Genomic DNA, 20912 nt, shown 5'->3' on the forward strand with positions numbered 1-20912 from the left:
AGAGCTCATTTTATGCCTTCCAAGAAGCTCTTTAGAGTCCAACCAGTTATTTTAAGCATCTACCAGTTCGATAGCAGCAGCTGAAAACCTGAACCTCCTGTTGATGTAAATCAGTCTGTGGCTGCCCAGGCTCCATAAACAGCACTGCAGATGCTGAGGTCTTGACAAAAGGAAATGTGAAGTAGTGAAGAATGTGGGCAGTAGCACACACAGCAGTGAAATCTGAAGCCCAGTGAATGTTAAACTGCTGAGGAGACTCTTTCCCTTCAGCGCCATTCACACATTCAGCCTGACAACAAAACCACAGCTTTAGGAGAAGCACCTCCTCTTGTGACAGGAAGTGAATTTCAGATATGAGGGGATTGGTTGATTTCTTTTTTCCCTCTTTTGAAACCTGCTGTGCTGCCAGTGACTAAGGATAGCCAAGATTTTGGTTAATGGTTAACACAGTACTATAACCACACAGACTCTGACTTCCTTCTGCTGGGGCCAGGACAAGAAGCTGCTTTGCTTACTGAGGAACAGACAAGTGGAAAGCAGAGCAGTTCACACCGTGAAGGGCTGGAGAGCAGAGGCTTCACCCTGTAGAGAACGGAGGAGGGAAATCCAAAAAGAGCAAGAGGTGTTTGCTGTGAAGCAAGGTAGGAGCTGAAACGCTTTCCTGTTCACCTTATTGACTCAGAGGCTGTTGCTCACAAACCAACAAAGCCCACAGGTGTGGCTGGTTGAGACACACTCGTTATACCTGCCTGCTCCGACGTGTGTGGCTTGGGGAGAGGGGAAAAGTGAGGAAGGATCCCTTTGCTGTGAACTTGAAAGTTGGAGAGGGCAGGAGAGCACCTCCTCCACCCTGGGACTGCTCATGGCAGCAAAGACACCCACCTCAGACTGTTCTCCTCTCATTGACCACAGCCATGTCCCGGAGTTTGAGGTGGCTCTGGGCGTCAAGATCACCTTGGCCTTAGTCTATGTCTGCATCTTTGTTGCGGGCCTCTTGGGCAACAGCGTCACCATCAAAGTCACCAGGATCCTGCAGAGGAAAGGCTACCTGCAGAAGGAGGTCACCGACCACATGGTGAGCCTGGCCTGCTCCGACCTGCTGGTCATCCTGCTGGGCATGCCCGTGGAATTCTACAGTGCCGTCTGGAGCCCCTTCTCCACCCCCCACGGCAACATTGCCTGCAAGCTGTACTGCTTTCTCTTCGAGGCCTGCAGCTACGCCACGGTGCTGCACGTGGCCACGCTCAGCTTTGAGAGGTACGTGGCCATCTGCCACCCCTTCAGGTTCAAGGCGGTGTCCGGACCCCGCACGGTGAAGCTGCTCATTGCCTTTGTCTGGGGCACGTCTGTGCTGGTGGCTCTGCCCCTGCTCTTTGCCATGGGCACAGAGTATCCCCTGGAGACTGTCGAGGGCTACCAGAGGAAGAGCTCCTGTGTCAGACCCACTCCCAGGCACATCATTCCCGAGCTGAAGCACAACATGACCATCTGCACCAACCTCTCCTCCAAGTGGCCTCTGTACCAAGCCAGCGTCTTCGGCGCCTTTGCCGTGTACATCGTGGTGCTGGGCTCTGTCACCTTCATGTGCCACAGCATGATGAGAGCCCTGATGATCCACAAGGGAGGGACTGTGGCCGTGAAGGGTGGAGTGAGGCAGCAGGAGCAGTACCTGAGGAAAAGTGAAAGTTCAGAGGGCAAGAGCTCCAGGAGACAGATCACTTTATTCCTGGGTAAGAGCCGTGTCCTACTCTGCCTGCCCTCCCTCCCCTACCCCCCTTCCACTTGGGAGGAAAGCCCAGAAACCTCTGTTTTTATCTCACCAAGCTCTCCCAAAGGCTTTGAAAGTGGTGCAAAATGAGGGATAATACTTTTGGTTGTGATGATGCATTTCTGATGTTTCTGTGTGTTTTTGGCTCTTTTTGTCATTAGAACAGGTGGGAGGGAAAAAGAAGGAAAAATCTATTTACTGTCTGCTGTTTCTGTTGGAATTTATTAGATGCCTACATGCAGCGATGTGGGTGACAGGCTGCTGCAACTCGACCTTTGGGGTAGCAGTAGGCAACAGTTGCCTGGATATAAAGTAGCTCTTACTTGGATGTTTTCCCACTAAATTAGGAGTAGGAGTTCATTTAGTAAGGCTGCTGATGGGGTAGAAGACTGCCTAGCAAGACCTCAGGCTTGTCTCTCTCTCAGAAGGCATTTCCCTGTTAATTCAGGATGCTCCTTGGAGAGTTCTTGGCCTCAACAGTTGTGGCTGCTCATGCATTTGAGCATTAAGGAAGCTGGGCTGGAGAGCTTATTTGGTCTCACAAATTACAATTGCCCTCTTTGAATTTTTTTTCCTCTGTTCTTATTTGAAGGCCTGTAACCCTGAACTTATGTTTGATTCTGATCTCTCTTGCTGCATTTGTCAGACAGAAAACTAATCAAGCTGTCATTTCACCAGCTTGGAATCTTTCTGGGCAGTGATCCATGCAGTCTCCACATTTGTTGATAGTCTTATAGGCACCCTTAATCATGCCCTGGCTGCATTACTGTTAGTTCCTGTTTTGTTGGGTTCCTTATTATGATACTGGATATGATAAATGAACCATATAGAGTAGCAATGCACAGTGGACCCAGCATTTCTGTGTTGCTTTTTGATGCTCTGACTGATATGGCAGAGCGGGACTTGAAATTCATGGGTCTGGCCACTTCTACAACTTTAGGTCGATTAGATTTTCTATTACTTTTTTGCCTCTTTTAATTTTTTTTCCCCTGAGAATTCTCTGCTTCCTCATCTATTCCTGCTTTTTCCATGGTCTGTCACAGGCCATGAAGTTGCCATGAAATGAAGAAATCCTCTCTTCACAAAAGGTGTTGAGGTCCCATCTGTGGTTTATTAGGAGTGCTTTCTGTCCCTCACTCCAGTGGCAGCACGGATTTCTGGGGTGGAGGCTCAGCAGTGGAGATAAATACACCTGAACAAAGCAGAAAAAGAGCTCTGCTCTTGAAGTGCTGCTTGGGGGATCCTTAGATGTGTGTGGATCTCCCTCCCCTTGCACATTACCACAGCTGCCTTAAAGCCAAGCCTAAGATCCAAATCCTATCTAGGATGAGAGAGGAAAGAAAATTGCCATGACTTTTCCTCCCCTTCTTCATTATTCCTCCTGGTACTCTAGCATGGAATAGGCAGATGCAGTGCTGCTTGCAAAAGGGCTGAATAAATGAAAGCAGCTGGTCTGCCCTTTATGATGGGGGAATTTCCCACTCTGTGTGTCTGACACATCCACTGTGCTCTCAGCTTTCTGGAGGCAGGAGATTCTTGTGTGAGTTCCCCAAAATTACTTCAGTGGCAAGACTCTTAATACAAGTCTTGCTAATATACTTGGCTCGGGGAGTAAATTAATAAACTGAGGAGGAAGAAAACTCTGGCTTGAGTTTCTGAGAACAATGCAAAGCAATTTAATTTGGAGGTTTCATAAGAGTGATGCTTTAGGGCAGTTTTAACCCAGAAGAAATGAACATATAAATTGTTTACAAATCGCCGAATTTAAATATTGTGATTTAGAAGTCCTCTTTGTTTCTCATTTAACAGATGGGTCAAATTAAAACCAATACTTTCACATTCACAGCATATTTCACTTTTAATGTGAAATGTAAATGACAGTATATAGCATCATGTCTTTGTACATCTAACAGCAATAAAAACAATTTAGCATTTTCTTCTGGTTGTTAAAACTGATAAGTTCTATAAACTGGAGATTAAAACCGTAAATCTGACTATGAGAAAAAGCTAAGTAGAGGATGACAGAGAGGATGAACTAATGCTTTTTTAGTATCATGTTATTGTGTGGCACTCGAGAACATTCATGGAAATTAATTGCAAATGTCGAAAGTGAAAGATCCCTTGCCATAGGTGGTGTTGATGCTTGCAGGAGGGGGGGACACCACTGCAGAAACTGGGGAGCTGAGATATGTCTGAAAACACCTGGCTGATGGCTCTTTCATTAAATGCAAGATCTTAACAGTATTTAAAACCTCTTTGTATGCTTGACCCACCCTGATGGGGATCAAGTTAGTCTTTGTGGCTACTTGATCTTGTCTTTCTCCTATGGCCATGACTCAGTGACCTCCTAAATGGTCACAAGGTGTCACTGGGGACCTCTGCTGCTCCAACACCTGAGCTGAGGTGTCCACCTGGCACTGGAGCAGAGACCTGTCAAGACAGGGTGAGTCTGGAGAGCATATATCTTATAAATATAAATACCACAAGTGGGTTGTAGCAAACGCAGAAAGGGAATGGAAAGGAAGGGTTCTGTAAAAGAGAGCTCCAGCTAGTGCAATAATTATAGATAGTACAAAAAGGATGTTTCCACAGCTGAAAGTAAGTAAAGAAGCTTTAGGAAGTATTAACACTGGGAAAGGGGAGCAGTGTGGGATGAACCTCCACACAAGTTGCTGCAGGGAAAGCCCCACCAACAGTGCCTGCTCACTGTCCATGGTTACACCTGGTTACACCCTTCTTCATCTGGTCATTGCCCAGAAGCTCATTTGTACAAAATCAGCTGTGGGGTTTGTCCTCACACTGGTGTGACTCACCTGAGCTTGCACTCTATAACCAAGTGAGTTCTGATGATCCCAGATGGAAAAGGTGTTGGTTCTAAAGCTTCTGTGGTGTTTCCCTTGGCAGCTGCACTTTGAGCTTCTGCTAAAAGCCTTGATCATTTTGCATAAAGCCACCTCCAACCTACCACAGTACAGATGTTAAAATAAGAGTCCATCAGTTCTGCTACATCCTCTAACTTTGTAATTTACACTTCCAACTGGCCCTTTGGAGCAACACTCCTCTGTTTCCATAGATCCACTGATTGGGGCTGCTGGGCGTGTTGGGTGCTTTGCCATTTGACATCTGGGCAGCATTTTTCTGTCTCCTGTCCATCATGAAACATCCATCCTTCCTGAGATATTCCATCCAGAAAAGAGAAATATCTAAGTAATCTGGCTGCTGTGGAAGTGTAGTGGAGGTGCATTAAAGCACTGAGTCTGCAGGAGCCAGAGCTGATGCTGGACCTGCCCAGCCAGAGGCCCTCTTGGTACCAGTCCAGCACCATCAGCTCCCCTGGGACATGTGAGCAGGAAATTCCCACTGCTCTCTCTTTCCCACCTCTACACAGCTGCAGTTTTTCTGCTTTGAGACCATCTGATGTAGGATGAATTTTGCCTGGACAGCAGATATCCTACAACTCTTCTAATAAGCAGGCAAGGGAATTTGTTATAACCTACGGCAGTGTCTCCATCTGAGAAAGGCAGTGTAATGGTGGTTTTTACATTTTTTATGTGTTGTAACCCTCAAGTGTGTCAAATACACTGAGTGTCAGCCTGAAGGCAGTGGCCCTGGTGGTTTCCTGTGTACAGACAGCTTCAGGTGTGCTCTGCTTTACAGGGCAAGGGGAGCCAGAGGCTTTACTGACACTTTTCCATGGTGAGTGCCATGGAAAGAGTGCCTGTCTCTAAGTAAAAAAAAAAAGAAAGAAAATGGGCAGGAGGGAAGGGCTGGAAAAGTTAGGCAGGAGGAGGTCAGACCTGACCAAGGCCATGCCACTTTTTTGGAGGCTGTTCTTAAAACAATGCCAGGCTGTTCTCTAACAGCACCAAAGCCTCTGTGAACACCATGAGCTGCTGTACCAAGCCATAATCTCAATCTAGGTAAAACCTTGACTCAGAACTTCAAAGGATCTCTTAGAACTCAAGATGGAGCACCATTTTCTTCCCATGTACTGCTGCTGGCAGATTAATGCTCAGCTCAGATTAAAGGAATTGTGTATAGGAATAGCCTCTCCAAAGATCACTAAAGAAGTGTATGTTTTAAGGCACTTGGCAAATTACTTCAGAGTACTTCAAGGAGTTGTGAAAAATACGTGGTTGTCATCTAGATATGACTCAGGCACAGTGTAATTTGACAATAGAAGGACTTCAGTTACAGGAAAATTAGATGCTTCTTCATAGGCTGGAATTTGGCTGGGTTTTTCTCCTACTGAAAAAAGTGAAGGTCAGGGATAGAACAAAAATGGAAAGAACAATCTAGTTCATGAGGTTCCAGAACATAGATCCAGCCCACGTTCTTTGAACTCAGCTTCATGGACTCCTCTCGGTTCATTCCTTTAATCATTCCATCAAGCTGCCTTTCTTCAGGCACTTTGTTGCTGACGTGTTTGAAGATGAGTACACTGCAGGCTGGATATGATTTTAATCTGTGTTTTGTATGGTGGTTCCATCCACATGTTTTCCTGAGCAGGGCTTTGAATTCCCCAAGACAAGCAGGAGGCTCAGTGCCCCGAAATGGGTGGCAGGGGCTGAGGGAACATGAAAATCTTGGACCAGCAGAGTAGGGCCTGGGCACTCGGGTGCATGGGGCATCCACACTCTGTAGCTAGTAAGTTAGGAGTTCTCAAGGTTATTGTTTCCTTGAGATTCTCCTTGGGGTTGCTGTTCCCCAAGGTAATAAGGGTTCCCCCAGGGTTGCTGTTCCCTGGGAGTTTCCCCTGGGTTGCTGTTCCCAGGGGTAATCAGGTTTTCAGTCTTCTCTTTGCCCTAAGTGTTTCACACCAGAGGTAGAGACGACACGTTGAGTCTGCCGGTGCACATTTCCAAGGTTGTTTATTCTTCATTATCTCAGTCCTTTTTCAACTCTGCCAGGCACTTCCCTGGCAGGGTACCTTATCTTAGTTCTTTCTCAGCTCTGCAAGGTGTCTCCACAGAGCAGGACACGCGGGGGACTGGGCGGATCAGAGAGCCCCGCACCTTATGTACAGTACCCCTGACCCAACCACGGTCCACAACGTACTTTTTATTTACAAAATTTTACCAATACCTACTACCTTTACTAACATGTCAGTTCTACTCTAAACCAATCTCTAAAACCCAACTCAGCACAAGATGGGGGACGAGAACAAGAACAAGGAGCACAGGGGCCACTCCCCAATTCCTCCATCTTGTCTCTTCAGCCCCATATGCTAAGAATCCTAATTTCTATATTTATATTCTATAATAAACCATCCACTACTTATTTCAAATTCTTAGGATTTGTGATTCTTCCTGCATGTGAGTGTTCACTCCCATGGACAGGAATCAGTCAGTGTCCTCCTGGGATCTGTGTGGATCTAACTGACCCCCCTGTACAGATCCCAGACCCCCCTGTCTGGTCTCCAAACCCTCCAGGGTGGCCAGAGGGATGTTCTAGACTCCGACAAGGAGTAACTTTTAGGTCCTTCTTCTTGGAAAAGTGATAAAAGCAAATTATTTTCCTGCTGGTGTTTGGTAAAATTTATCTTCCTCTTCTCTGCAAAAGCATTAACCCGGTGTCAATGGCAAAACCAATCAGTGGTGCTGAATGCTGGTAGCACAAAACTGAAGCTCAGCTATTCAGCAGGTGACAATGGAAAGGCTGCACTGAGGGATGATGGCTTCTCAGGGAAATTGTGTACAAATAATCTCCTCTGAAGAGCGGGGGAACTTCTGTCAGGTTAGGAAAAAAAAAACAAAACAAAACAACAAACCACAGTAAAATAGACCCAAGGCAAACTTGCAAAATCCAGACATCTGTATGTTCAGGTTTCCCACACAGCAATTTAATAAGGAACATAGGGAGAGCCCAGCATAATTTTCCTCCCTATTGTACAGAAAGCAATTTATCTACTCCTGCTTTTAACTGGACTCATGTAATAGAAGATTGTGCTTTCAGCATAAGTGGACAGTCTTCCTTTCCTCCTACACTGAGGGATGGCAGAACAGCACCAAGGGAAATAGAATCGAAGAATAGGGACTAATTGAGGCCAGCACCCCCAAGGTATTTAAGATTTTTGTAGTTTTAATGGAAAAATCAATGTGTGATTACACTTTGCATTAGAGTACTTAAAAATTGCTTCAGCATTAAAAGTCTGGAGCTTTGAAAACAACCTCACCCTGCAAATACTGTAGTCAGAGGACCAGATTCACCACTAATATAATTCACATATATATATATATATTCCCCATACATGACACCTTGGCAGACAGGGTTTCTGGGGACACCTGAGTGCTGGTTTTGCATGAGAAGCCCATGAGGACATTGAGTGCTTTGCTGGTGCTTTGTTAAAGTTGTGGCCACACTTCTTTCACCTGATGCCTACAAGGAAGCCGGGATTTCACCTGGCCTGTAGGGACTCACAGGTTTTGATTCTTTATGTTTCAGAGAATAAGGGCACAGCTGAGATTCCTCAACTGTACTTCTGCCCTGTATTTACAGCTGCCCAAAGTCTTTAAGCCTCATTAAGGACCATTACCTGTGTTGGTCTTAAAATTAATATTATTAATCTCTCTCTCCTTCTCTCTTACGAGCTGTAGTTAATAAACCTGGTGGCCCTTGGTTCTTCTGGCACTCCTAGGTAAATGCTAAGAGAAGGGATGAGGGAAGTGCAGAAAATATCCCTCACAGTGGCAATGTGAGCCAAGAAACAGGCAGGGGACTGCTGCCTTTGGAGCTGAGGACAGGCTGTGTCACCTCAGCTTCTGAAAAATGCACTCTGTATCATGGCAAAACCTCCCCAAGACACTTTTTTACAAGCAGAAGCCTTGGAAAATGCCTTTTTCTTCAGAGTGGATAAGAAAGCAGGAAGATTTACTTCTCTCAAAGTGGAGAAACACAGATGTTGCTACAGGTATGAAGTGGATTGAGGGAGGCAGCCCTCAGAACCTTGTCCCATCAATTTTGGTCTACTGCCCTTATTCTTTGGTTGAGATATTATTGTCTTAAGCATTAATTTCCCAGTTTCTCTCTGTTTTCTTGCTCTCTTCTGAACAAGATGCCATCTCAAATGTAGATTGCTCTTGCAACTCCCCATTTTCTATAGGTAGGAGTCATTTGTGGGAAGTTCACAGATAATTTATTGGGATCTTCACCTGTGAAAGCTAAATGCATTATCTAATCCTCTGTTGTTTCATATTCAAATTATTCCACGCTTCCTGTAATTAAATCTTTTGTTTTCCTATCTGATGTTGGGGCCATTATCTTTTAACAATGATTGCAAGCCTGTGAATTTTAATGGGGAAGAACTTTAATATCTGTGCATTTGTTAGCGAAGCTTTCAATTTTGTTATTTATTATCTTAATTAATAACACAGAGGGGTTGAGTGTGCCCTCAGCACATCTGCAGATGACAGACACCAAGCTGAGTGGTGTGGTTGACACGCCTGGAGGACAGGATGCCTTCCAAAGGGACTTGGAATCCCAAGACAAGAGTCCAAGGCCAGGTTGGATAGGGCTTGGAGCATCCTGGTCTGCTGGAACGTGTCCCTGCCCATGGCAGGGGTTGAAACAAGATGAGCTTTATGGTCCCTTCCAACCCAAACCACTCTGTGATTCTGTGATTATGCTGCATAACTTCTTGGTTTACTGAAGGCAACATTTATGTAAGAAACTGAGAACTGATCAGCATCTCAGACTTCTTCTCTTTCATTGTGGCAGGGAGTTCCTAAACCACTGAAGATAAACAGCAAAGATTTCAAATTCTATTTGGCACAATGTGCTGTAGCAGTTTTTCAGCCTTTTTTGAGGCTGTCATAAGCATGCTTATGCTGCTTAGGTGAGAAAGCAGTTATCCTTCTGATCTCTGCTATTCATGGATGAATAATATCAAGGTCAGAATATTATGGACTAAATGAGTCTGCCAAGAACCTTTTAATCTTATGAGCTGTGACTTACAAGGAAAGGTGAAACTGAGGGAGAGGTCTGGTGCTGTGATGAGCTAACTTCTCCATGTTTCCTCAAGCTCTTTGTAAGCTTCTCATTGTTGCTTTATGTCGTTATTGTTTTAAGGACAGCATGATAATAATGATAAGACTCCCAGCAAGAGGAGAGTGATCTTTATTCTTCAAACCCCTCTTTTTATCCAACACTTCAGTACAATGAATATGATTGAACATTTAGAGCCTACACCTCTCTGTAAACAGCCTTAACAAGTTAGAAAAACACCACCTGTGTTTTCTGAGCCACCCAGCCTTGCCCTCAGTGTGAATGGTTTTCTTTTCCCATGTTTGATTCAGTAGAATCTACTCCAGTCTCCAGCTGAACCTGGCAAAAGGGCTCAGCCCCTCTCAGAAGGTAGTGTAAATATTTTGTCATGCAGCATTTCTGCAAATCCACCTTGATTTACTCCTCCATGTATTATTGCCAGCTTTCTTTTGATCAGTATAATGATTGTCTTACACAGCTAAATGAGCAGCCACTCGTGCCCAGGCTTTTGTTTTCGTGGTGTGTCTGGTATGGTGTGCTGAAGGTGATTTTGATTTGAAGAAATACTAGAAGACTTTCTTGATTGCTCCTTCATAACCAAATCCCTGGAGTTCAGTATATACATATGCCTTCCATTAGATTGCTGTAATTGCAATTATTATAGCCCTTTTACCATAAGGCACAGAATTTAAATTGGAAAACTCGCTGTTGTGGAGGCCAGATGTAAAAATGAGCTCCTAAAGAGGTTAAATGTAACCTTGAAGGATAGTCCTGTGGAGAGCAGATCTAATCTCCACTCTGGAAAGCCCTGATACTGCTGGCTGCCAAGACCTTGGAGTGGCTAGAACAGGAAAACCCCTTGTTCCTTCTCCTGCAGATCTCAATGTGGAATCATCAGAATGAAACAGAAAGAAATTAATGGACAGATGATACCCAGGTCTGTCCCAGTATGTCTGCTTTTAATATGAAACTTCCTGGATATGCAAAGCCAGGCATGTAATCTGTCTGCCTTCAGCCAGGAACAGGAAACAGAGCTTTTTAAGACGGTAGAACAAAAATTTTGAGAAGAGGAAAAAAGGGATTGAAATGCTCTCCCTCAAATTTTGGTTATTCTTCCCTACACCCTTCTGCCCCTAAAATGTGAACTTTTCAAGGAAACAAAGGTGTTAATTTCTGGGTTTGTTCTTGACCTGTCTTGTGTGTAGACCAAAACGTGTCTTTTTTGATAAGCTCTAGTACTTGCTGATTTTTTAATTCCTGTGCCTCACATTGTCTCTCTCTCCAAGCAAGACAACTTTTGAGCTCCCTGAGTTTGAAAATAAAGCTGAAACTTGTCCCATAAAGACACTGAGAATGAAGGTCCGCACCAGCCAAATCTCTCAGTAATGCTATCTATAGAAGAGAGTTCTTGAATCTGCTAAGACTGAACCAAAAATCAGAATAAAACTTTTAAGGTAGCTAAAGTTTGCAGCACGTCAGCAGCAGAGTACACAGATACTCAAACAGTGGTTCGTGTGAGCACAACTTTTAACATGTCAGGTTTTAACCATTAGATAAGAACCAGCCTTGTGTGGTGAAGGTCAAACAGGAGTCAAAAGCAGGCTGGTGCTTGTCCTTGTTCTTCAGACAGTGAAATTGCTAAAAGCCTTCTGCCTTTCTGTCACAACAGGCCTTTCTGATTGCTTGAAAGAAATGCTTGTCTAAAATGGATGAAATGGGTTGTGTCACAGGTGTTCAAAAGATGGTATTTAAGGGACTTTCTTTGTCTTGAAAGCCAAAATACCTAAACCCTAGTGCTAGCAGTGATGACATCAACTTCTGCCAAAATGTGTAAAAGCATGTATTGGCATTTTCAGACATACACAAACTTTTGAAATCTTGGATGATGATTTGAGAGGAGTAACAGCTGCTGAAGTGTAATGATTCAGAATATATTTGTTTTAAAACTTTTAAGCTTTAAAATTTTAAACTAAAATTTTTAAATTTTAAAGTTTAAAATCTTTGAAAAAATGCAATGTGTAACTACCCATATTGAAATTGGAGAAAAAAGCCTACAAAGGTGGCTGGGGAATGGGGAGACAGCTCTTTAACAGAAGCTAAGAAGAGGTTGTAATGTTTAATGTAGCAAACAGAAGAGTACAGCTGGCTTGGAGCTGTCTGTAGGTACAGTGGGGCAGTGATTCCAAGGAAAGAGGAAGATCTGGTTTGTAGAAAACCCAGAAGGGGATTCAGGAACAGCTGTAGGCAGGGTGACTGGGCATAGTCAGTCTGCTCTCAGTGAGCTGAGCCTGGCACTCCTGCAGTGCCTGTTCAGACTCTGCCCTGGGTAAGTCAGGTTAAGGTTGCAGTTACCCACGGTTGCAGAGGAGGAATGTTCCCTCCAGGCTGCACACCTTCCTCTGCAGCTTAGAGACTTGAGTCTGCAAGTTGTAGTACCCTTGATTAAGTCCAGATTTAAAGAGCTCTAAATCCATGCTGACTACAGATTTGCTATTAAAAAAAAACAAAAACCAAAAAACTAAAAAACAAACAAAAAAAAAAAAAACCAAACAAAAAAAACCAAAAAAACCAAACAAAAAAACCCAAAACAAAACAAAAAAACCCCACCAAAACAAAAAAAAACAAAAAAACAAAAAAAAAAACAACCCACCAAAAAAACAAAACAATAAAAACACCAGCCCACCACCAGTCAAAAACAAGCAATAGAAGAGCAAAATGAGAAAGTTCTTCTGCTTGTTTTGTGGCCACAGAGGGCCATCACCCCTCAGCTGGGGCAGTGTCTGTGGAGGTTTGTGACTGTATCCCTCTTCTTGCTTTCAGTGCTTCTCTTGTGCCCTTTCTTAGAAAACTTCCCCCACCTGCTGTACTTGGAGCAGCCTTGGGAACTCATTGTTAAAAGTTAATGTCTGGGGACTGAAGCTTTCCATTGGCTTGATTCCCTTCCCTTTTCCTACCTCCTGCTCATATACACCTCTACTGAATTCTAAAAAGCTTTTTGATGGCAACTTGGAATTCAAACATCCCCTTTCTATTTGTCTCCTGGTCCAAGCCAACATTTAAATGCATTCTTTTCTATTACTAAGAACATATTGACAATTTAGGAAACATTGTCCTACAGTGCAAACGCCCTGATATTACAAAACACTGCCCTGTTCCCTGCATTGATCTAAATGAGAGCGTTGGCACAAGAGCTAATAGGTCTGTGGGGGCCACGAATGAGCAGAGACAGAAATGAGGAAATTTCTAATCATGAGAAGGACATGTTCAGGGACAGTTTTCCAAGTGGAGAGTGGCACAGAACTCATTTCGTTTCTGGGGTAGAGAATGCGATCATTTCTGCAAGTCTGTGGTGATGGGAGTGGAGACTTGTCTCTGGCCATAAAGCCAAGCACTCCTCTGGTTTGGAAGGGAAAGGTTGGAAGGAAAAAGTCATGCTTGGTGCTCCTGGGTGTGGCCTGACTCTGTATCCTCCTCTGGGAGACTGCTGAACATGCAAGGTCCAGCAAGCCTAAGCTCGCTGAACACTTTCAGATACCTTTCAAATACCTTTTGCCAAAAGGAAACTTCAAGAAAAGTGGCCTGGGACCACACAAGCCCCCCTTGGTGCACATCCAGATCTCTGCCTGCAGCTGAGGGAACCATTCCCTGCAGGTTTTGGTCTCTGAATCAAGGGTAGCACATCCCTGTGCTGCTCCTCCCCTTGCTGCCCAGCTCCTCTCTGCCAGGCTGCCCTGGTGCCCTCCTCCCCGTGGCTGTCAGCCTCCCTGTGCCTGATGGCTGCTGCTCAAAACCCTGCCTCTGAGCCCCTATCTCCAAGAGAGAATTGCTTTAACCTTATCAAATGGAGGTGAAATTTAAAATGACTGAATGTTTATTTGCTGACAGGCAGGAATGTCCTCTAAATTGACTGTCACAGCTGGAATACAATGCTGTAGGACAAACTCATAACCTCTTTCTGGCCTTCAATGAAACAATGTTAAGTTTGGGAAGTGGGAATATTATTTTGGCCCCCCTGGGTATATATGGATAGCATTCTCACTTGGAAGTTTTATACAATGAAGCTATATTTGATATTTGCATAATTCAAATAGATGAAATCCTCAAACAGGCACAGAAGACTTGATTTCATTAACTTGGGATGCAGCCATCCCCATCTTTCATGCAAATGGAAAATACCTTTCCTGTAAGTATGCTTTAAAGATTCATTTCTCTCTCTAATCAAGTGGTGAAATCCTACCCACGGGAACCAGAATTGATTTCTTTTCCCTTCAGACTCGATATCATAGACCTTATTTGGGTTAAGTACTGTCGTGGAATGTAAGGTTAACTCTTCTGTGTGCTGCCAATCATCTCCATGTGCTGCTGTTTGCTGCTCCAACATGCCGAAAATGCACGTGGTGCAGTTGTCCTGCAGATGTAGCCATCAACTCGGGGAAGCTCTGCCTCTTGTCAGCAAGGATCTATTTCCACTGAATCCCTGACCTTGAGAGCTCGTTTTTAAATCTCCTCCTGGGCCTTGAATGCTGTAATTGATTACAGTTGTTTTGGGTTTAGTCTTTAACAATCAGGGTGAGGAATTGCTCCCGAATTTGTTAAGATGTCAGGAGGAAGGCAGCTTGGACACGCCAGGGAGCCGTAGTGGGCTCCTGCAAGCCCTCCATGAAACACTGATGTTCCTGCTTGGGAATGGAAATCAGACAGGACTGCTCTGCTCTCGGAGCTGGCACCTGTGCCAGGGGCCTCTTGGGGCATGAGGTAGCTCCACTGCATTAATTCAATTTAGTAGGCATCAGTGAAAATTAAAGGTATTTGATGTTGGTCCAAGCAGTCTTGGGGAACAGTCCTTCTCATTATATTCTCTGAGCCCTGCCTGGGATTCATGTCCATGGCAGTGCTTAAGTGAATTTCCCTCTCTCCTTACCACTGAATTGCCTGTATATCTTTGTATGCTATTTTCTGGTTCACCTTCTTCATAATAAAGCTCTGCATTTTATTTTCTGTCTTTCAGATATATCACTCTTCACTTGAATTGTCTTGTATTACTTAACACTGATAGCCTGACCCCTTGGCCACCATGCTTCATCAAAAGCAGGATGCCCTGCTACATTCTAATGAGGAACTGCCTCAAAAATAACAAAAGAACCCCAAAAAACAAACCAAATGAAACCAAACAAACCAAAACAAAACACCCCTCCACCCTCCAAATTAAGAACCACAAAGACAAGAGTAAAATATGTATTTTTCTATGATATCTTGTGATGCTTCGTTTTCTCATTCTCTGCCTTAGAACACAAAGCAGTCATTGGGAAAGGTTTTTTCTCACTCTGAAAGTGAATTTATGGCATTCTCCTTGCCTCTCCTGCCCACTAGCCTGTCCAGCAGAAAAAAAGCAGTTGGTCAGCTGCACTGAATGGCTCAGGAGAAGCCAAGATGACCTGGGATTTCCTCTTGTATTGAAGGAATATTTTCCTCTCTGACTGGCAGTGATTAGCAAACCCTCCCTTGAGTGTATACGTGTTGTGGTATTTGATCTTGGCACGAAGGCCCAGCACCTGGAGCCAGCTCAAAGGAAGAGACACACCACCTCTGCTTCCCTCAGGGCTCATGTGACACCCCAAAATGTGTCTCTTTGACACCAGGGAATGCAGAAGTGGTCTGTGTCTCTAGACACCCACAGATGTGTGTATATAAACATATTTACATGGCAGTATTGGCTGATTTGGGGTAGCCATTCTCACCAATCCTCTTGCCACGTCTCAGGGCCCCTTGCTCTCACTGAGCAGCAGGGCTGTTTTTGGCTTGTTTGTTTTAGTCTTTAAACAGAATCGGACATGTCTGGGGAAAAGACCTGTCCAGCAAAAGCCCCTAGGGCCTGGAGAGTGGTGCAAACACCATGCTTGTCACTGGAGATCATCACACTGGAGATAACTGGAAATCATCACACTGAATTCAGTAGGGCTAAATGCATTTCAGACTTTGGGTAACAAAAATCCTGCTGACTGAACTCTAATGAACTCTGCTTTCAAGTCATTTCAGGTCAGGAATAATTGCCGTCTTTACATCACAATTTTCAAATTCTTTATCCCTTGAAGCAGCACTGAGAAAGCCAAGTGTCCCTAGGGTTTAAATCTTCTTTATTTAATTTTCCAACTATTTGAATGTATCGATGATTCTGATCATTTTTGCTCAATGTGGTTTTGAGGAGAAAATTCTGAGGCGTGAAAAAATCTATTTAAAGTGAAACATTTTGATCCTAGGACTGATGGTCTATGGGAGGAATAGAAACAAAAGTCTCATGACAACCTCTCTGCTTTCCTAAAATAGAAGACCTGCCTAGTTAATGAATATAAATGAATGTACATTCACTTCCTTTTTTTTTTTGAGGTTACTAAAGCTGATTAGCATTAGGGTACCACAATTTATTTAAAGCAGTTGGGTAATTGTTCTCCTTTCTATCCTATGAACATGCAACTTATTTATTACTCAAAGTTTGGGGCCTTTTAAAGTGTATCCTTGAAATAACTTTGGGGACATATCTTTGTCATCATCTGAGTTTTAAAGTAAGTATTTTACAATAAGTAATTCTGGTATACAGGCCAAGAAAAAAAATTGGTCAATGCTATAGATGTTCAATAAACTGTGATGCATCGTCTCTCAGGAAAGGGCCTGAAATCCTTAGGCGCGAAATAATGTATTGACAATTTGTGTTTACACAAGTAGAATTCAATATTCAGCATAATTAAATTAGAAATTGATAGCCTGAGCAAAACAAAGCAGTTTTTCATATAAAATTTAACACGGGTGAAGCCACTTTGCTTTGCTGTGACACCAGGTGGATCAGGGTGCTTTGGCTGGCAGTTACTGTCCAGCAGATCATCGTAAAGTGACTTGTATATCTTAGCCTTACCTGTTACGTTGGGCTAATGAGAATTTATTCCCCACTTGCCTGCAGAGGCTGTGTTGTTAGTAATGCCAAGCAGGTTAAGTTGCCCTCTCTAGGTCCATCCTTGTAAAAATTGCTTTTTTTTTCTCTCCAGCCAGGGTGTGGAAAGACAGACAGAAAAGTGAACTGACTCTGGCTGCAGTCAGAGGTGTCCAGGAGCCGTGAGGGTGTGGAGATTTTTCAGTCTTGTTCCTTGTTGTCCCTTCTTTAAACTTTGATAAGCTGGCTGCTGGCTGTTGGACAGAAATACCTTTAACCTGGTTAAAAGTTATTCACTAGGTTTACATAATTTAAGGTATAATTGGAGTCTTCTTTGGGCTGGGAGCACTTTAATTCCTCATGCTTGGTAGCCGTCCCTAAAGGCGTGTAAAACTGTGTGCGGAGGAAAAGAAACTATGAGATTCTCAAACACAATATTATTATTATTTTAAATGTAGTAGAACCATTTTAGATTAACCATCACCTCAGTATGAAAATTCTATTTTGGAATTAATGACTAAATCATAGACACCTCTAGCCAAAACAAATGGAACTGGTGACGTGAGCACCCAGCAGAGCAGAGTTTCAGTACTAGGTCTGCCTTCCCCCAGGAACACGCACAGCCCTCATTAGTATTTGCAAGCTCTGTGTAGGTACCTAGGGAGGAACACACACCACTTAAAAGCTGGGGGAAAATAAAAAAGAATCTGCTCTGAAGCTCCCCTGCTAAAGCACTTGAACCTTGTCTAAGGAGTATTATGGGACAGCAGAAAAATTCCGCAGCTGGTGAACTTTATGGCAAAGTTGCATTTCATCCTCAGACCAGTTGTAAAAAGGCAAGCTAAAATAAATCTTCTACATTTTGCAGATGTGCAGACAATTCATGAATAAAATTTAAATCTGCAAGCAACCTATTATGCCATAATAAGTTAAAAAAAATTTCAAAGCACCTACATGCTACTCATTTAGAACCACCAGCTTCTGACAACAATGGCATGGGGCAGCCTCTCTTGACTTAGCAGAAGCAGTACTGAGTTATCTAAATGTGGGTATTTCAGTGATTTCAGTGACTGCTAGTTTATTAATCACAAAACAGTGTTTTGGAGCCCAATGTGAGGCCAGGGGCCTGCTGTCTATGCTCTGTACAGACAAGAACAAATAATTTCTGTGTCAAAATGTACAAAATCTACTTAGAGGCAGAAAGAATGGTGAGAAGGAAATTTGACATATAAAGTTATCTCCTCTAACGTTTATTAACAGAGCAGTTACATTTTAAGAGCGTGTATCAAGTATTTTGAAACTAGATAAGAAATGTTTATTCACAGTAAAAAAGTGACCCAGCTGCTTCTGAGAACCAGAGGCTCCATGACAACTGTGTAGCAAGTTTTAGGTAACTCAGTTCTGCATTTCCTGAAAATGCATTCTGCATTCCCTTCATTGTAAAAACAATTATTTATCTTTGGAGAGCTCGTGATTACCAGGAGCTCCAACATGTGTTGCATTTTTAAGGTGTTGATCATGGGTTACTAGATGAAAATGGGTGCAGTAAGCTGTCAAAGGCAGATGGATTTGAGTAGCAAGAAATGCTGCTAGTAGGCATTCCTTGTCAGCCACCTCTGATGCTGGTGTTGGAAGATGAAGAGGATTATTTGCACCAGCTTGTAGCTGCTCAGAGGAAAAATATCTTCTGTGTATTTGCAGATTAGACTAGACAAAGGCTTTGCTTCTCTGAAGAAAACTCCTTAATATAACTTGCACTGAGGCCCTGAAGTGCAGCCTGTTTGTATTTTTCCCTTGGCAGTGTTACAAAACCTCATCTCTCCCTGATCTGCATTTGAAGAGTCTTCATTTTTATCTCTTTTAGATATGGGACTTTTCTGCTTTAAGCACTTCCTCTCTTTCATTTGAGCATGGAGCTGCTGGGAGCCTTTTTTTTTTCCATCTTGAGCCTGAGCAACTATTTGCTTTAGGGAGTCCCTGGTTTGTCATTGATGGGCAGTCGTATTTCCAGATGGACTGACTGCAGCTCTCCGGGGTGAGTCTGTTTTGTCTGATTGTGTTTTGGAGTATCACAGGGACAGCCTGGAGCTTTGTTTGCTCATGGAGCTGCACGTGCAGACACACTGGTGCACTAAACTCCGCGCTTTTAGGAGAGTAAACATCCCGTGGCACCTGGAGTGTAGGCCTTATGGAATCACAGAATCACAGAATATCCCGAGCTGGATAGTTTCTAATATGCATTTTCACGTGGAAAGGAGTTGCTTGGAACGTGATGAAATGAAGAGCACGAGGAAACTGCACGGTTTGATGCTGGCATGCATCGCTCTGCAGGAACAGCCTCCTCTGTGGGTGATGTGTCCCCTCAGTGCTTGCTGCACAACCAGATGTCTTGGACTTCTGAAAAGACCATCATCTGGTGCTAATAGTCAGGTTATCTGAGCCCATGATATCTATATGTGAAGAAATTAAGCTGAAACCTCTCTCTGCTTTCCCCTCCTTTCTGTGTCTCCCACCACTGTGCCAGCCCTGGGTCGATCAGCAGTGAACAAATGTAGGAGATCTCTAAATGGGATAAATTAATGCAGTTTATTCATGGCCCTTGAGTCCAAAAATGAGTAATTAAACAATTTTTGGAGAGTGGTCTTCCTTTCTGCCCTACCTGCAATCTCTTTCTCCCCAGCTGGCTGAACAGCAGTGTGTGGGTATGTACCTGCAGATAACACAGGAAATTTCTTTGAAGTCTTCCCTGCCTTTAATTTCATGGTTTATTTGTGGAAAATGTGATTATATATAGGCTGTGATTTCATAGAATAGTGGAATGTTTGGGGTTGTAATGGACCTTAAAGACAACTTCTTTTCAACTGCCTGCTATGGTCAGGGACACCCAGCACTAGAGCAGGTTACAAGGAAAACCAAAATCCTTTGATTTTTTTCTGTGTTTCTCTAGAATCTCTGCAAGAACTCCACATTCTCCTGATGCTGGGGCCCCAGAGCTCCAGGCGGGGTCTCATGGCAGTGGAGTAGAGGGGCAGGATCTCCTCCCTTGCCCTGCTGGTCACGTTTCTTTTGATGCAGCCCAGGATGTGGTTTGGGCTTTCTGGGTGGGAAATGCACATTTTTGGGTAATTTTAAGCTTCTCACCAGCCAGCTGAGAACCAGCTCAGTTTGACAAAGGTTGTTTTCCCCTTGGATGCTCGGAAGACCAAAAGTGACTGCCAAGTGTCCAGCACTTTATGCTTCAAAGACAACATCCCCTTTGCAGCTTATGGAGCCCTATAAGCCAGGAATGTATCATGTGCATAAAATCTGAGGCTCTCTCTTACACCCCAGCCATAATAGGGTTTTTATGGCTCTTGTGCTCTTCCTCCAGCAGGCAGGACAGTTGAAACTGGCTGAAAACAGCCCCAGGTCTGTTGACCAGAGGTGTGTGCACACCGTGACTGAGGAAGGGCTGATATTGTCAGCACTCTGGTTTTGGAGCCCAGCCTAGGAGGAAATTTTAATTCTCTGGTTAGAAAAAGAGGTGCCAGCTTCATAAAGCTGTATTACTTCTAAAGGGCTATAGATGAAGATAATCTGAAACACAGTAAGTATTAATAACAGAAACCACTGGACAGGAGAAGATTTTCTTTATGGGAAATTGCCCATCCACAGCACAGTAAAGATTTTATTCCCTTCATAAGTCAGGATTCTGAGTTCAACTAAAGCTTTTACAACTTCAGAATTTTATCCTGCTGTCCAGCTGCTTCTTCTGGAGAACCAGTGAAGATTTTTCTTTTTAAAACACGTTTTCCATGCCTCAGCACCACACACCACACTGTATGCATATATTTTGCTTACAATGTGGCCAGGCTTATTTATTATTTAACTTGCTTGCAATTAGGGTTCTAAAATGATAGCTACTTTTAGCCCTTCACAGTTATGGAGCAAACAGCAATTTTCTCACTGCTCAGTAGCAGCAAAACCTTTTCCTCCTTTTTCTCCCAAATCAAAAGTAAATAGGATTTAATTTCATTACCCCAGCCCCTACCTTAAGTTGTTCTGTCCCAGTGGCACCATCACTACAATTACATTTAACAAGTTTTGTTCCTTACACTCTGTGAAATAAACATGTTTACTAGCAATAACTTTGCTAAATTTGTAGCTCTTAAACTCAGGGACTCTGCCCTCAGGTTCTCTGTGCTTTTTCTGTAGAAAAATTGGACGAGAACTTCAAATGGTGTAGCTGCAAAAGGAAGT

At 43.5% G+C, this 20912-nt stretch overlaps 1 protein-coding gene across 1 annotated transcript in view; it reads left to right on the top strand.

Annotated features, from left to right (window-relative positions):
- Positions 1-418: 418 nt before the first annotated feature.
- GPR39 (G protein-coupled receptor 39) overlaps positions 419-20912 on the top strand; it is a 74295-nt gene continuing 53801 nt past the window's right edge. Inside the window, exon 1 of the mRNA XM_063400945.1 lies at positions 419-1730. Coding sequence (XP_063257015.1) covers positions 863-1730 — 868 coding nt within the window. The 5' untranslated portion in view covers positions 419-862. The remainder of the gene's footprint in view (positions 1731-20912) is intronic.

Source organism: Prinia subflava, chromosome 6 (genome assembly GCF_021018805.1).
Source record: "Prinia subflava isolate CZ2003 ecotype Zambia chromosome 6, Cam_Psub_1.2, whole genome shotgun sequence".
Taxonomy (NCBI): domain Eukaryota; kingdom Metazoa; phylum Chordata; class Aves; order Passeriformes; family Cisticolidae; genus Prinia; species Prinia subflava.